The 17,746-nt window shown below is 43.6% G+C and overlaps 1 protein-coding gene across 6 annotated transcripts in view; it reads right to left on the bottom strand.

Annotated features, from left to right (window-relative positions):
• Nucleotides 1–17,746, bottom strand: part of PTPRT (protein tyrosine phosphatase receptor type T) — a 709,404-nt gene that overhangs the window by 442,887 nt on the left and 248,771 nt on the right. For all 6 annotated transcript variants that reach the window (XM_044985246.1, XM_044985247.1, XM_044985248.1 and 3 more), the window contains 2 exons: nucleotides 15,812–16,083; nucleotides 4,041–4,122 (listed from right to left, as the gene is read on the bottom strand). In XM_044985246.1, the coding sequence (XP_044841181.1) occupies nucleotides 4,041–4,122; nucleotides 15,812–16,083 (354 nt within the window). The remainder of the gene's footprint in view (nucleotides 1–4,040; nucleotides 4,123–15,811; nucleotides 16,084–17,746) is intronic.

Below are 17,746 nucleotides of genomic sequence, written 5' to 3'. Positions count from 1 at the left end.
GGGAAAATGTCACAATTTAAAGGGTCAAACATTCAAATAGTGAATTTGCAGTGAGTGATAGACACAAGTTTTCCTAAGGCTTTTTCAGGTTCACTGATTGTGAAGCAAAACCCTGGAGTTTCAGTTCTATATCATTTTGTTGTTAGATTTTAAATGTCCATTCCCGCATTCACCAAAAACAAAACAAACATACCATGCACACACATACCACAACAGACCATTGACTTTTAGAACTAAGCAACAAAGCCAGGCTGTTTCATGTCTGAGAATTAACTGAGAGGAAAATAAAGCATTACAAGATGAGCATACAAGGCTATGAACTTTATAATATCCAGCTGACCATTTTTAAGTGAAATTCACCTGTGCAGGTTGCCAGCACAAGGTGTATATGCTACTTCTATCCCTAGGCCTTGTGCTGTTTTGAATTTTATTCTGAGTTTATTACTAGATTTAGGACGATTTTAAAAAAATCCTGACAGATCAGTGCACATTATTATGACTAGACCGTCAATGGGCCATGTCATTTCATAGGGCTTGGCTACACTTACAAATTTGCAGCGCTGCAGCAGGGTGTGAAAACACACCCTCTCCAGCGCTGCAAATTGCGGCGCTGCAAAGCGCCAGTGTGGTCAAAGCCCCAGCGCTGGGAGCGCGGCTCCCAGCGCTGTCCGTTATTCCCCACAGGGAGGTGGAGTACGGACAGCGCTGGGAGAGCTTTCTCCCAGCGCTGGCGCTTTGACTACACTTAGCGCTTCAAAGCGCTGCCGCGGCAGCGCTTTGAAGTGTAAGTGTAGCCAAAGCCATAGACTATATCCAACTATATTCCCAGGCAACCGCCATTAAGTACCTAGAAAGCCTTTATATATGCAGAACAGGTAACAGCGTCTAGACACCTATTTACATGCACATATGCTGGTGCAAACAAGTTTGGCGGACATTAACAGAGGCAAGTTGAAAAGTTGGTCCAATTTATGTACATGTCTGTACTGTATAATATAGTGTTTGCCATTCACTTGGATTGCAAACAGCCCAACCAGCTGACCTAACGTATCCCTATACTATGATCTTTATAGCTGGTCAGTAGTTCTAGCAAAATCTATTGAGAAACCAGCCTTTGGCTGAAGGTGGATTATGCAGCCCTGTTACCTGAAACAGAGGCCTGAGCACAAATGAACAATGTGCTGCAGCAGAAGTTATAACAGCTGAAGTGGCTGGAGAACTGAGACATCTAGTTTTCCCTTTTGTGCGTCCGTAGGGGCCAATTCTTTGCACGTCTACTGATTTTTAAGCTTGTCTGCCACACTTAAGCTATGAAAAAAGCAAAAATTAGGTGAAAATAAGGGCTAATAATGTCAAACCCCTCCTCAGCACGAGTTTCCCAGCAGTGTTCTTAGTAATCACTATTGTAAAATGAATGTGAGGGGTGAAAGCCATAAAAGTTCACATAACAAGTCACTGATATTTCAAGGTGGCTTTCATTCTTGGACCTCTGCATGGGACCCTCAGCAGTAGAGGGGTGAAGCATTAGGAAAGACTACAGGGGATTTATAGTTTATATGGAACACTATACCACACAGGTTGAAAAAGTCCCCCAAAACAGGGTATGATGCACATGGTTTGGGCCACTTTATACTGCTATCAGTCTCCTTTTTAAGCTTGAGCTGTATGGAAAACTTAAAAACACACGGATAGCCATACTGGGTCAGACCAATGGTCCATCTAGTCCAGTACCCCATCTTCTGACCTCGGACAGTGCAAGATGTTTCAGTGAGAATGAACAGAACAGGGCAATTTTGAGTGATCCATGCCCCATCGTCTAGTCCCAGCTTTTTGCAGTTAGGGGTTTAGGGAAACCCAGAGAACAGGTTGCCATACAAGCTCAACTCCATCAATACAATTCTAGCAGCCAGATCCTACAATTACTGAAAGGAATGGGAGTTCTCCAATTAAGAACCCAGGATTTGTCAACTGGTACTAGCCAAGTTGTGATGCATGGTAACTATACTGCTCTGTTTAAAGTTAAAAGGAAGGAGGCAGCTGAAGTCCAATTCTTTCTGAATATTTCTAAGGAATTTTTTTCCCTTCTACATTTCTCAAGGCACAAAGTGCTTTAGCAGTCAGTTGTGGACAATAAATAAGTTTCCAGAATATGAGGGGAATAGAAGGCTCAGAAAGTGATTAAGCTTTTAGGGCCAGATTCTCCAAGCTGCTCAGCAGGCAGCAATTCCCACGGAGAATTGGAGCTGTGCCTTTTTGAAGTTCTGATGCTTAATACATGAGTCAGATCAGTGAAGTGTGATATTAGCAGCATTGCTGTTTCTCTACATAGATTTCATACATAATGGTGTCAAATCAGGAAATCATCCCTATTCAATAAAAAATACTTAGGCATGTGCTGAACTTCAATTTGGGGCATGCACACATACTCAAGAAATGGGATTAATGGGATTAGGCACCACTTTAAATGCTTTCCTGAATTTCATCCAGAGCCGGTGTCCTCTTTTTCCCTTTTTACAGCCAATAACTTTCTTGCCCAGTCGCTGCCTCGTGACTGGGTAAGCAGAATCCTTGCTACCGAGAGGTATCAGCTAAAGTGTTACTCCACGTAAGCACACCATTTGGGGGATTTGTTTGGATGCTGCCAATCAGCTGCAGCATGTGGTTAATATTGATAGTAATTATATCTTAATGAGGTAAATGCACCCAAAGGCATAGACAATGGGCACATGTCATAAATATACATATAATAAAGTAATAATGGTGATTATCCATACCTCAGTTATCAGAACTGCCCTGTTATATTAAACTGGTTCATGTCCCCTGACGTCTATCACATTAAATGTTAACTGTAGGAAGCCACTATTTAAAAGTTGTAATTAATCCCTGTTGTATGCAGCTCACTGAGGTTACAGTAAATAGATACATGATCAATGTAATTTCGGGAAGTGTAGCAGCTGTACTAATATACCTGGAGCTGTGAATTGGTGAGCGGAGAGATGTAAAGCACAGTAAATGGAGTGGATGGTTTGCTGCCTTTCCAAGTATGACTGGGCAGATAGAAGACACTACCGTAGGTGCTGTATATGCAACATTAGATCATGACTAACAGACCTGAGGTGTCACCCCACAGTGCAATTCAATCCCAAACTCTTCATTTACTGAAACTCTAAAGGGCCTGGGAGCAGCTGAGGATTGCTCAGGAGAGCATGACTCTCAGCTCAGGTAACTGAATTGATTGAAGGGGAAGAGCACGAGGCACGGCTAGACTCATTAAAGGGCATGAAGTCTCTTACAATGTTTAAAAAAGCGATTTTTAAAAACTGTATTTCACTTAAATAGCCAAACTAAAACCCCGGATCTATACAAACATGGGGAAAGTTCAGATCCAGTCGAAAAATCCAAATAGGACACATCACATATAGATAAAACTGGGGGGAACAAATACAGCACTAGCCAGCTTGCACAGTGAAATGGACTTGTATTAAACTCTCTGTGTAAGCTTGTCTCTCTCACCAACAAGCTGGTCCAGTAAAAGATATGACCTCACCCACCTTGTCTCCAGTCCACAGGAAGTTGAACGTTTTGAAAAATGATACATATTTTTTAAATACTTTCATGGAACTGCTGAGTGGATTTACACTCTGTTAAAGACGATAGCTTTGGGGTATTTGGGAATGTTGCACTAATGTGTGCAAATGAACTTTTTAAAAGTTAACTGTACTATCAAAAAAACCTTTCATTCTTCCTCCTTGAATGGTCTGAATAAGAGCTAACAAACAATCAGAGCTTTATATTGCTTTAATAATAGAGAAAGATTTAAACAGACATTTTGGCACTGGCTGTAGATTCAGAGCTTTGCTGCCTGTTGCACGACTTGCAAAATTATGTATTTATTCCAGGCTGATTGCCTTCACACTGTAAGCATTTTGGAAGGATAAAAGATGATGTTTTAGAGCTGATTGAATTGGGTGAATTGCTCCTTCAGACTGCAAAGCCTGGTATAACACATTAACATGGCTAGAGAAAGAAAGAGTGCTTACTGCATGGATGGGCAAGGACTCTGACTTCATCCACAGCTATGTACCCCGGATGTCCCTTCAAAGACACGGATTCAAATATCACCTGAAACACAGTGAGAAAAGCCTTTCTTACAAACACTAGCTGCAGGAATCATTTTAACGTTTGCCCCCTCCCACCCAACCCAAGTGCCTGAATCATTCAGGATTCTACGATTCTGTCATTCTTGTGGGGACTAAAGATCTGTTCAAGTGTGTGCACGCATATCAAGATGTTCTCTCAACTAGGTTTTGGATTGAATTTCAACTCCACTTGGTACAGAAATTGCTAGAGATTTGTGATAACCTAATTTACCTTGTTACCAGGAACAGAGAACCCTTTTATTTAGAATAAAGACCCACCTGAGCTGAAATTCTGTGCTGATCTGAGGCCCACTCTGGGAAGTCAATAGAAGTGGAGGGTGTTAGTCTGGAGAAGAGTAGAGTGAGGGGGGATTTGATAGCTGCTTTCAACTACCTGAAGGGGGGTTCCAAAGAGGATGGAGCTCGGCTGTTCTCAGTGGTGGCAGATGACAGAACAAGGAGTAATGGTCTCAAGTTGCAGTGGGGGAGGTCTAGGTTGGATATTAGGAAGCACTATTTCACTAGGAGGGTGGTGAAGCACTGGAATGGGTTACCTAGGGAGATGGTGGAATCTCCATCCTTACGGTATTTAAGGCCCGGCTTGGCAAAGCCTTGTCTGGGATGATTTAGTTGGTGTTGGTCCTGATTTGAGCAGGAGATTGGACCTCCTGAGGTCTCTTCCAACCCTAATATTCTATGATTCTATGAGCCTGTTACAGATCCTATTAAGTGGCCCCTCATGACTACTCACTAGGACTGATGTGAGGGGAATCCAACCCTCTGTGGTCTGGATTCCCAGGGTTGTTTTAAACCCCTAGATCCTGAACAGAGTCCATCCACTTCCCCTATCTCGAGGTCCCTAGACTTACTCTCAGGGCACAGATCTGTCGTCTAGAAGCCCACCCTGAGAACTGGAACCCACTGTCCAGCCGCCTAGCCCATCTGGGAACAGAAGTCACCCCTCAGACTCTCTCATCCTTAAAACACACCCTCTCCCAGAACTCCACCTCAGAGCTGTGAAACTTCTGAGTTGTGTGGATATGCAGCAGTTATGAAGCAGTCAACACACTTACTCCTTGCACTGAGTCTAACACATTTGCTCTTTTATACTTCATCCTGTAAAGCACAAAAGTACAGATCATACACAACAAGCAGCCTCTTAAACCACATGGTGCCTCATTAGCTCATCCTTCCGTTGTAAGCCCTTGGGGGACCATCTGGGTCATAAGAACATAAGAAAGGCCGTACCGGGTCAGACCAAAGGTCCATCTAGCCCAGTATCTGTCCACCGACAGTGGCCAATGCCAGGTGCCCCTGAGGGAGTGAACCTAACAGGCAATGATCAAGTGATCTCTCTCCTGCCATCCATCTCCATCCTCTGACGAACAGAGGCTAGGGACACCATTCTTACCCATCCTGGCTAATAGCCATTTATGGACTTAGCCACCATGAATTTATCCAGTCCCCTTTTAAACATTGTTATAGTCCTAGCCTTCACAACCTCCTCAGGTAAGGAGTTCCACAAGTTGACTGTGCGCTGCGTGAAGAAGAACTTCCTTTTATTTGTTTTAAACCTGCTGCCTATTAATTTCATTTGGTGACCCCTAGTTCTTGTATTATGGGAATAAGTAAATAACTTTTCCTTATCCACTTTCTCAACATCACTCATGATTTTATATACCTCTATCATGTCCCCTCTTAGTCTTCTCTTTTCCAAACTGAAGAGTCCTAGCCTCTTTAATCTTTCCTCGTATGGGACCCTCTCCAAACCCCTAATCATTTTAGTTGCCCTTTTCTGAACCTTTTCTAGTGCTAGAATATCTTTTTTGAGGTGAGGAGACCACATCTGTACACAGTATTCGAGATGTGGGCGTACCATGGATTTATATAAGGGCAATAATATATTCTCAGTCTTATTCTCTATCCCCTTTTTAATGATTCCTAACATCCTGTTTGCTTTTTTGACCGCCTCTGCACACTGCGTGGACATCTTCAGAGAACTATCCACGATAACTCCAAGATCTTTTTCCTGACTCGTTGTAGCTAAATTAGCCCCCATCATGTTGTATGTATAGTTGGGGTTATTTTTTCCAATGTGCATTACTTTACATTTATCCACATTAAATTTCATTTGCCATTTTGTTGCCCAATCACTTAGTTTTGTGAGATCTTTTTGAAGTTCTTCACAATCTGCTTTGGTCTTAACTATCTTGAGTAGTTTAGTATCATCTGCAAACTTTGCCACCTCACTGTTTACCCCTTTCTCCAGATCATTTATGAATAAATTGAATAGGATTGGTCCTAGGACTGACCCTTGGGGAACACCACTAGTTACCCCTCTCCATTCTGAGAATTTACCATTAATTCCTACCCTTTGTTCCCTGTCCTTTAACCAGTTCTCAATCCATGAAAGGACCTTCCTTTTATCCCATGACAGCTTAATTTACGTAAGAGCCTTTGGTGAGGGACCTTGTCAAAGGCTTTCTGGAAATCTAAGTACACTATGTCCACCGGATCCCCCTTGTCCACATGTTTGTTGACCCCTTCAAAGAACTCTAATAGATTAGTAAGACACGATTTCCCTTTACAGAAACCATGTTGACTATTGCTCAAGAGTTTATGTTTTTCTATGTGTCTGACAATTTTATTCTTTACTATTGTTTCAACTAATTTGCCCGGTACCGACGTTAGACTTACCGGTCTGTAATTGCCGGGATCACCCCTAGAGCCCTTTGTAAATATTGGCGTTACATTAGCTAACTTCCAGTCATTGGGTACCGAAGCCGATTTAAAGGACAGGTTACAAACCTTAGTTAATAGTTCCGCAACTTCACATTTGAGTTCTTTCAGAACTCTTGGGTGAATGTCATCTGGTCCCGGTGACTTGTTAATGTTGAGTTTATCAATTAATTCCAAAACCTCCTCTAGTGACATTTCAATCTGTGACAGTTCCTCAGATTTGTCACCTACAAAAGCCAGCTCAGGTTTGGGAATCTCCCTAACATCCTCAGCCGTGAAGACTGAAGCAAAGAATCCATTTAGTTTCTCCGCAATGACTTTATCATCTTTAAGCGCTCCTTTTGTATTTTGATCATCAAGGGGCCCCACTGGTTGTTTAGCAGGTTTCCTGCTTCTGATGTACTTAAAAAACATTTTGTTATTACCTTTGGAGTTTTTGGCTAGCCGTTCTTCAAACTCCTCTTTGGCTTTTCTTATTACACTCTTGCACTTAAGTTGGCAGTGTTTGTGCTCCTTTCTATTTGCCTCACTAGGATTTGACTTCCACTTTTTAAAGGAAGTCTTTTTATCTCTCACTGCTTCTTTTACATGGTTGTTAAGCCACGGTGGCTCTTTTTTAGTTCTTTTACTGTTTTTCTTAATTTGGGGTATACATTGAAGTTGGGCCTCTATTATGGTGTCTTTAAAAAGGGCCCACGCAACTTGCAGGGATTTCACTTTAGTCACTGTACCTTTTAACTTCTGTCTAACTAACCCCCTCATTTTTGTATAGTTCCCCCTTTTGAAATTAAAGGCCACAGTGTTGGGCAGTTGAGATGTTCTTCCCACCACAGGGATGTTGAATGCTATTGTATTATGGTCACTATTTCCAAGCGGTCCTGCTATAGTTACCTCTTGGACCAGCTCCTGCGCTCCACTCAGGATTAAATCTAGAGTCGCCTCTCCCCTTGTGGGTTCCCGTACCAGCTGCTCCATGAAGCAGTCATTTAAAGTATCGAGAAATTGTATCTCTGCATTTCGTCCTGAAGTGAAATGTTCCCAGTCAATATGGGGATAATTGAAATCCCCCACTATTATTGGGTTCTTAATTTTGATAGCCTCTCTAATTTCCCTTAGCATTTCATCATCAGCATTATGTTCTTATGTTATCTGGGTCCAGGAAGGCAAACAGAGCATCTCATGCCTTATTCAGGCTGTTCCATACTGACTGGCCTCTCTCCCTCATGGATTCCTTCATCCAGCTTGCAGGACCTTGCTCTCTCCTGATCCACGCTTCCTCTTCCTGTCTGGCTTACCTGTTCCTGTGTGTTTCTCTATTTAAACCCCTCCTGGTCATTGGGCCTCTTTTGTCCTGGTAAGTTTCCATTGCTCCTAGCCTCCTTGCTCCCTTCTGAGGGATAAACTGGACTGGATTTCCAAGGCTTCAGGTCACCCATTGTTCCCAAGTGTTTGCATCTGAATAGGGTCACTGAGCCCTAAGCACCCACATTGTCTGGGGTGACTACCTGCTATGGGACCTGTCTGCAATGGTAGATCCACAAACATAGAGGCATTCATGATACAGCAGTTTTTCAAAATACAAGATCACCATTTCAACCAGAATTCATAAATTGTACAGAGTCCCAATTAAGACACAGCACACAGTTGACACCTTGTCTTTCATATGCACCACAGCTGGGGAATGGCTTACATACAGTCAGGGCTGCCCAAAGGATTCAGGGGGCCTGGGGCAAAACAGGGGAGCTGCCGCGCTTGTACTCACCTGGTGGCGGTCCGGGTCTTCGGCGGCATTTCGGCGGCGGGGGGACCTTCAGTCGCTCCACGTCTTCAACAGCACTGAAGGGCCCCCCGCCGCTGAAATGCCACCAAAGACCTGGAGTGACTGAAGGGCCCCCTGCTGCCGAAATGCTACCAAAGAGCCGGACCGCCGCTGGGCCAGGGCTCGCGGGGCCCCTGCAGGGCCCAGGGCAAATTGCCCCACTTGCCCCTCCCCGGGCGGCCCTGCATACAATATCTGTGCAAGCAAGACCGCTGTAAAATCACAGCAATGCATCCCAGTCTCCAGTTGCTGGATTTCAAGAAGAGTCTTCTATACAGGATAGTTTCTACCCTTTCTGAATCAAACCAACAGAAATGGAGAATGAAATACTGTTCTAAAAAAATATGATATGTAGTATCTCTACACGTGTTGTATGTTAATTTTTTTTAAAAAATCTATCCTCATGGAGGAGCGGATGTATTCAGAAGAGCTGTTTAAGAGTGCTATACCGTATGGCAGTGAACATGCCCAAGCAATCTGGGGCTGCACACACACAGACATCAAGTTACACAGCAGAGCAATAATGGGCTTTTGCTGTAACGCAGAGATTGCTCCTGGAATACTGTTCTCAGTTTTGGGCACCTCATTATCAGAGAAGGATAGAGAGACTAGGAGCTCAGAGAAAAGCTCCAGAAAAGAAAAACAAGCCAATGCAATTGTTTAGAGAGAAGAACTGAATATGTGCAATTTGTGTAACAAACTGCTAAAGGATGGGGGTGGGCAGAACAGAACTGCTTGGAAATATTTGGATGGTGCAAACAATAAGGATAAGGAGAAATTTAGCATGGTACGACTGGGATAAAGATAAAGGAAAATGCAGGCAGAATATCAGTGGCCGTTCAGCTGGCTCCCTGCACAGAGCTAAAGTTCACCCACAGAGAACAGTTTTATTGATAGAAAGATAAACTACCCCATTTGGTCAATACTTGGTCTCTATGCACTGGCAACACCCAAGACAGTCAATTAAAGCAAGAGACTTTCTGTAATCAAACAGGGTTGGTTTGTGTTGCATCTGGGTTTCCAAAACTTTATTTCTACTCAAGTTTATCTACTTCCTTTTTTTATGGAAGAAAACCCTGAAGTTGTACTACTCCTAGTATACCAAGAACACACAAAAATTAGACCTTTTGAAATGAGTCCTGAAAAGATAGATTCAGCAAAAGCATTGGAAATTGTGTGAAATAGAAGAACAAAGGGGGAAAAGGATTTAAGATAAGGAAAGATCAAGTACTGAATAAAGTTAGGAATGGAATTTAAATACATAGGAGAGCAGTTAAGGAACAGACTACCCAAGGTACAGCAGCAACAGGAGAAACTGGTAAACCAGTTACTGAAGAGTTAGGCGAATATCTGAGAAAGAAAACCACATGCAGCTTTGAAAAAGGAAAGGGTTCTTCATGAGCCACCTACTTGCTTTCTAGTGCTATAGTGTCATGTAAGGAACCTCTTGCTTACGGTCTTTAAAATGAGCGAGTCGTTCGAGAAACACATTGCAGAGATCAGGAAGATGATTTGAGAAATTACTGCTGCAGCTCCTTTCAAACTTAGGTTGCAAACTGTAACCTTAATATTGTTTTAATTTTTGAATACATGAGGAAGGAAGGTTCAGTTGGAAAATAGTCTGCCCAAAAGGCATCTTAAACCATGTTATCAGCTTCCATATCTTCCACTCAAGGAAATTTCTTCAGAGCCCAGACTTCTCACCTTCAAGAGAACTCTTCTGAGAAGGGTTAGGCATTGCCCTTAACTATCAGTAGCTGGCAAAAGCAAATGCTAGACCACAGAAGCTTCTGTTCACTTCAGTTGACTATCTAATGTGTAATGTAATGTCCTTTATGGCATACTGGACTGACAAGGACTGAGACAGATGGCTCAGGGCAACCACTGCTAACTGAGTTAGTAGATGAGAATCAGCCCCACACGAACTGCCCTCGGCCCCATGTTTTCCACTCCTCTCAATTATCTGAATCTGCAGAACAGTTGTAGGCAAGCCTGCTTCAGAAGACGTCTCACGCTCTGCCTCCTTGCCACCCTGAACTCTTCATGCTCTAATTTCTTCCATCAATCCAAGCTCACAGAACTTCCTTCTCCCTTTGCATTGCACCAACCTAGACCCCAGCACCATGACAGCAGACCAGATTTTCTGGGAGGCAGAGAATTGGGGCTCAGGGCCTGGAGGAAGCTGAGATGTATGCTAATTTAAAGGCCCAATTCTATATATGTGACGCTCATGTTTTACTCCAATGGGACTCCTTACTCATTCTGAAAGTTGCAGATTTCGGCCCTTAATACTGTTCTGCATTTTAACAAACCGCTCAAAGCTTAACAGGGAAACAGAGAAAATGCAAAGCTTTACACTTTTGGAACCTTCTTAAACACCTTTGAGAATAGTAAAATCCAAGCCATTTCATGTTTCTTTCCCAACAAACAACCCTTACATGTTACTGCTACTTTATACAAACAGTGTCTGTGTTAGCAAAGTAGCCTGCTTCATCTGTTGTACTACAACTGTTTTCTTAAGGCACAGATCAATAATGTTCCTTGCTGTACATCACACTAACTTTTACTGGCAGACTCCAGTACTGCGCTTGGTGCATTCTGGAGCTTAGCTCATCTTTATGGCACACAATAATTCAGTGATTACATGTATAAACTCTCTCCCAGTCCTTTTACCGCTTTTCCTCACTATGCTAAACACCTATTCAGGCTGGGAATCCAAGTGTGACAAATTCTGGGGTAGCCATTATAAATCTCCATCATCCATATATATATATGTCTCAACAGAATGCCTCTATAACTGGATAACTCATGTGAATCTTGTGCAGGATTGCCAGCATTGCAAACATGACCTCAGGAAATTGGCTGGGTTACCAGTATTCAGATAGCCAGACTCTATATAGCTTTGAGTAGTAGCTGAAGCTTCCTGGGAGGGTCAGGCAACAAGACAGATGTTTCTGGACATTTATTTCTTAACAGTGGGATTTTGAAAAGCATCTAGAGGAGTTAGAGGCCCAATTTCCCAGCCTAATAACACAACACTGTTCCTGCTGACGACTCCGGAGGCGCATCTGTGCATCAAGAACATCCTCCACATTTTGTCCGACACGAATTCTTTGTTTTGATGTGGAGACAAATTTTCCTGGTTGTCCATTACTTTTGAAACACTATCTTAAGAGTTCATTGTGAAACACTGAACATGCTTCCAGGCCTCAGTGAATCAGTCTGCATTTCCCTGGCATTCACTACTAGATTAAAATTGACAGAGTGTAAAGGCTTTTAAAACCAGGAATATTTCTATGGCTCAGGATCAAGATGTGCCACCTCCTGACAATTGGGAGATGAGGAGCCCACCAGGCATCTAGGTACCCAGATTACAGCCATCTTTGAGCTCAGTCTGCCCATAGCCTCAGGTATTCCATGAGGTCACCAACAAGAGTGAATGGGGACAAAAGTTTCTCGCAAATTTCCCTCAGTCTGTTCCCCACTGTCTTGGTTGAATGTAGCAAGACCTGGGATGACCATTGGTTTACAGGCCATCATACGGAGACAGTTTATACAGTTAGAGACTGGTGAATCTGTCAGGTTTAAAAGCCACCTTTAGAAAAATGAAAGTTTGAGCAGAGTGGGAACGTCTGGAAGGACCAACCACCAGGAGAAAACAAAAAGAAAGAAAGAAAAAAACAGGACAAGAACCAAAGTGCTTTTGGCAGGAAGGGAAGGAGTCACCATGGTTCAGATTTAAAAAAAAAAACAAAAATCCCATCCAGTTATTAAAAGCAGGGGGGTGAGGGGGGGCGGGAGAGAAATTCCACTCAGCTGTGGAATGTCATCCACAGTAATTCCTATCCCATTTGTGCCTCTGATCAGCAATTTATGCACCTCTCCTACAATGTGTAGTGGGCAGTTCCTTGCCATTCCTTTTTGTCTCTAATAGAACAGTAAAAGTGTCCTGCATGAAAAGAAAGTGCACTCATTTACTGAATTAAGACCAAGAAAGTGCATAGAAAGGAGTTTGGAACAGGCCACATGATGGTGCAGTAAACAGGTGGCTGCAAAATTAATGTAGTAAAATATAATTGAAACCTTCAACTATAATGAGTTTCTCCTGGAAAAGTCAGCAAGAGCCCAAAGCATGGTATGCACATTCCTAATAAAGTTTCACTTCACTTAGCCCCTAAAGTGGCATAGTAGTGCTTCTGCATAAATAAAATTGCAGCGGTCCCTTTGCACAGCACAGCTACTCCCTGATCTCACAAAGCCAGCTGACTCCCAACTCCCCACCAGACAGCACTGCAGCTGCTCTCTACATCTGCCTCCCTTCTTTGGATGAACAGTTTCTTCAGGCTAAATAGTCCTGAACCACCCACCTCCCTTCTTCCTCTAGGGAACCATTCCAGAAGAGTAGAGTGCTACCTGCACTTGAGTATTTAGAATTTATCTGCTGCTTAAAAATAGTCCTCTTGGTGTGAAATCCGGCTTAGCTAACTGAAGCCCAGCCTCTGTTTGGGAAAGACTAATAATGAGACAACCACTATGACATTCCAGCCACATCTGGACTTGATCGGCATTTCTAACATCTTTCACTGAGGCAACTCGCTGATGTCACTGAAAAACCCCTGATTAACGGTTGATGACGTCCTGCTGGCAGCAAACAAAAACTACATTAAATCCCCCAGTACCCCTGGATACACTCAGATGTTGGCAACAAGACAGTAGCTCCTGGTGGGGATGCTCTTGAATGAGTGCTCAGCACTATATGAAAGGGCCATGGCCCAGATTAGGCTACTGTCATGTGCTCCTACTTGAGTGAAATTGATTCAGGAACTTGAACAGCAGCAGAACGAGATTGTCCGCTTGCTCCTTGTGCTAGGAGTGCCCACTGTTATGTCCACAATCTGCATGGAATGCCGGAAGGTCAAAGCATGTAGTTTCAGTTCAGGATTGGTATATGAAGCACCTCACAGTCTAAGACTTAAGAAACTTGACTATTCTTCCCTAGCACTAATTCCTTCCCTGCCCATTTGAGGCTGACTGCTGGGAAGGGTCTGTTCTTACTCTTTTCAGAAACCAGGACTGAGACAGGATGCAATGGGCTTGCTGCTCTTAGTCCTGTTCCAAGTGAACAGGTGTCCATACCACAGAAATCACCATCATCGGCACTCACTGGAATTCAGATGGGCTAACTTTCATTCAGCATGCCCTCCAATCTGAAAGGGGCCTGGGCTTTTAAACTAGCAGGACTATCAATCTTGGTGGGGGCTGGTGCAGTTCCAGCGGATGTAGTTCTGACCTACTTCCCGCTCTTGGGGGAAAGGGAGAAGAGCTTGAGACACCAGAGAGGAAGTTACTCTAAGACTCAGGGAAGGAGTCAGCTAGGCAGCAGAGGCAAAACTGTTCCACGAGCAACCCTTACTCTAAACATATTCCAATTTATTTAGCAAGCTTACAAGATGGCAAAAATCGATCCAAAGATGCCCTATTAGATGCCAGGCTGCTGGTGTTAAGTTCAACTCAGTAACTCCAGCAGGGGAAGGGAGGACTCAGGAGAAAAAGCAAACAGATGAAGAGCCCACTCGGATTAGGAATCTGGGCCAAGCTTTCAAAAACAGAGCAACCGCCCAAATGCAAAGGTGAGTGAACAAATGTCAAGCGCTCTTGCTCATGCAATCAGTTGGGGTGCATGGGCAGACTGGGTTAAGTATGTGCAGATAGTTAGTTAAATGTCTAGATAAATTTATATTTACCCATTTTTATGCAGAGCCATGGTAAATGCAAGTGGAAGGGTTTACACATCCTTATTCTCAGAACACATAAGTGCTGACCACCAACTGGCTCAATAAAGCCCTCCCTCCAGAAGCTGAAAGCCTTCTAGAAGCAAGAGTGCTGAAGAAATTCATGGAGGATAGGTCCATCAATTCATGGATAGGTCCATCAATGGCTATTAGCCAGGATGGGCAGGAATGGTGTCCCTGGCCTCTGTTTGCCAGAAGCTAGGAATGAGCGACAGAGGATGAATCACTTGATGATTACCTGTTCTGTTCATTCCTTCTGGGGCACCTGGCAGTGGCCACTGTCGGAAGAAAGGATACTGGGCTAGATGGACCTTAGGTCTGACTCAGTAGGGCCATTCGTATGTTCTTAAGAAAGAAGCATGCTTCAAGATACCTGGAGGCTCCCACCATACAAAATCACCACATACAAGCCCAGTTCTAAAACTAAGACTCTTTACTTGTATAAGCACCACTCATAAGAGGATATCAAAGCATATCAGCTATCAGCAAAGGAAGCCTCACAGCACTAATTGGGTAGGTAAGTGTTTACCCCCATTTTACAGATGGGGAAACTAAGGCAGAGAGGTTGCCCCAAAGAGATTCAGAAAGAGACCAAGGAGCAGAGGCAGGACCAGGATCCAGGAATCCTGTCCCTCAGTCAAACAGCTAGAATAAACTGTCTCTTGCCAGCAGGTCCTATCAATCTCTCCCTTCATGTCTGCATGCAGTGTTGCAGAGTTTCTTCTTCTCTTGTGCCACCTTTAGGCCATCTGCCTTTACATGCCAGTCAGCTCTCCAGCTGAAAAGTGGATATTTCAGCTCACTTCCAAGGTGACAAAATGTCCAGGTGTAGTCCCAAAGACTCAGTAACTATCCTCTGGACCCTGTGTTCATCCCCTTGCCTTTCTCCAGCTCTGCTATTGAGTATTGCTCTGCCCAGCTAAAGTCTTCCTGAGGCCTCCAGCACCTTACCCCTTCACGGGAGCGAGCAAGCCAGTCAGCCAGAAGCTTCTCTCTGCTTGATTCTCAACCTATTTGTAAGGCCCAGATGCCGGTTATTACCTGATCCTTCCCTAGTCCCACCTCCGCTGACTGACAAGAAACTACCTCATTACCACCCAGGTGAAGTGAATGACTAACTGGGACTTCAACCCTTTCTTGCCTGTGATGGGGTGACAGCTCATGACATATTATCACAATTGCTCCAATATTGTACAGGAAAAAAATGTAAGTATTGTTATTTCAGAACTAACATTCATGACCTCCTTGGCTAACAATAGCCCAGCCCCAAACTCAGAGCAACAGAGCAAATCTTTGGTGGAGGAAATATTACAAACACATACCTGATAAAAGTGTGGCCAGAATGTACTGATGGCAAGCTCTGCCTTCACCCAACCTTCAGTAACAATCCCCGACACATTCCAGATGGGGTTGCCCTGTGGTCCACCATTAACCTTGACGTAGACATTCAACGAGCCAGGGCTGGAGCGGTCTCTGCTAGACAGGTAGTAGTGAAAGTCGATGCAGTGAGTGTCATTTTCCTTCAAGGTGGGCAACAGCAAGTGAGCTTTCTGCCCAGAGGCCCGGCCAGAGCTATTCACCATCATGAAGGAACCTAGAGAGAAAGAAGGGAAAAGGGGAAGGGAAGAGAAGAGGGGGTTTGGTTTTGGGTTTTCAGAGAAATTGTATCAGAAAAGTAAATGATTCTACATGATCCGCAGCAGTCAGAAAACAAAATGTTCATTTCATGGAGCTGAAGCCTCCTATTTTATGGATATTAAACTTACTAGGTAGAGATACAAGTAGATTTTGGGCCTGATAACACCAGAGTATTATAAGAGTTCTTATTTTTGAATTTTCTTCTGTGAATCTCATTTTATATAACAGGAGACGGAAATATTCCTTCGGAGTTAAAATTAACATACATCTTTTTGGTCCAGGTTTCATGTACAGGGACTTACCAAATTCATGGCCATGAAAAACTCATCATGGACCATGAAATACGGACTCCCCCATGAAATCTGGCAATTGTAAGTGGGTCACGGTATTGCTACCCTTACTTCTGCACTGCCTTCAGAGGTGGGCTGCTGGAGAGCGGCCACTGCCGGCTGGGCACCCAGCTCTGAAAGCAGTGCCACCACTAGCAGCCGCACAGAAGTAAGGGTGGCAATGCCACAACCCCCCAACAATAGCCCTGTGAACGCCCCACCACCTCCTTTTGGGTCGGGACCCCCCCAGTTACAGAACTATGAAATTTCAGATTTAAATATCTGAAACTGTGAAATTTAAGATTTTTTAAATCCTATGAACATGAAATTTACCAAAATGGACCATGAATTTGGTAGTACCATATTCATGTAGTAACCAGCCCTACACAATGTGTGTACACCCTTGCATACCTGGCTCCCCCTATGGCATGCCCAAAATAAAAAGATGCAGTGGGTGAGGCCCCCAGTTGCCATAAGTTAGTGTAGCACCATTGCAGACCTGTGCCAGCTTACACCAGCATAAGATACAACCCAACATCTCTGCATAGTAAGCCTCTAAACACTCCCCTGCATTAACAGCACCCCCGGTTGCCAGAGCCCAGAAGAATTAAACGCGTGAGTGTAACAGTGACATCCCAGCTAGAAACAATGCAATAAGGACAGTTAAACCACTCATGGGAGGAACTGGACACAAGTAGCATTCAGAGTGAAAATGCTGGAGTGGGAAGTGGTGTAAGATTAGAAGGGATTAATGAGCTTGTTTACCCTGGAGCTTACCTTATATAAACCACAGCAGTGGGTGTTGAGGAACCCACAGCTTGCTACACCAAGCATTTTATTTTGAGACACATTGGTTTAAAACTTGTCTCTTCACAGATGCATCAAGGTGACAAAACACATTAGCAATGAGAAAGCCGTTAAGGGAGTTATTTGGTTCGATTCTATTCAAAGAATCAACTTTCAGTGTGGGCACACGCAGGAAAATTGGAAAAAAAACTATCGAGAGGAGGAAAGTAATCTCTGTGTTTCAGCAGCCAGGCATGATAATTTTTAATCAAACGCAACCCTCTTGACATTCTCAGTTCTGATACTGCTGCCAAGTCATGCTACAAATGTATTTCTCTGCTGGCCTTTTGCAGTTCACAGAAGATTGAGTTTGGAAAGGCTCACTTCAGTTCTAACCTATAGAAGTTCCCTTTTCCTTTCTAAACCACGCTGCAACAGTGTGACAGACACCCAGATGAGCCAGATAAACATTTTGATCAAGTCTGCTCAGTGAACAGCCATATG

Source organism: Mauremys mutica, chromosome 13 (assembly GCF_020497125.1).
Source record: "Mauremys mutica isolate MM-2020 ecotype Southern chromosome 13, ASM2049712v1, whole genome shotgun sequence".
NCBI lineage: Eukaryota > Metazoa > Chordata > Testudines > Geoemydidae > Mauremys > Mauremys mutica.
This window is presented reverse-complemented; position numbering and strand designations above follow the sequence as displayed.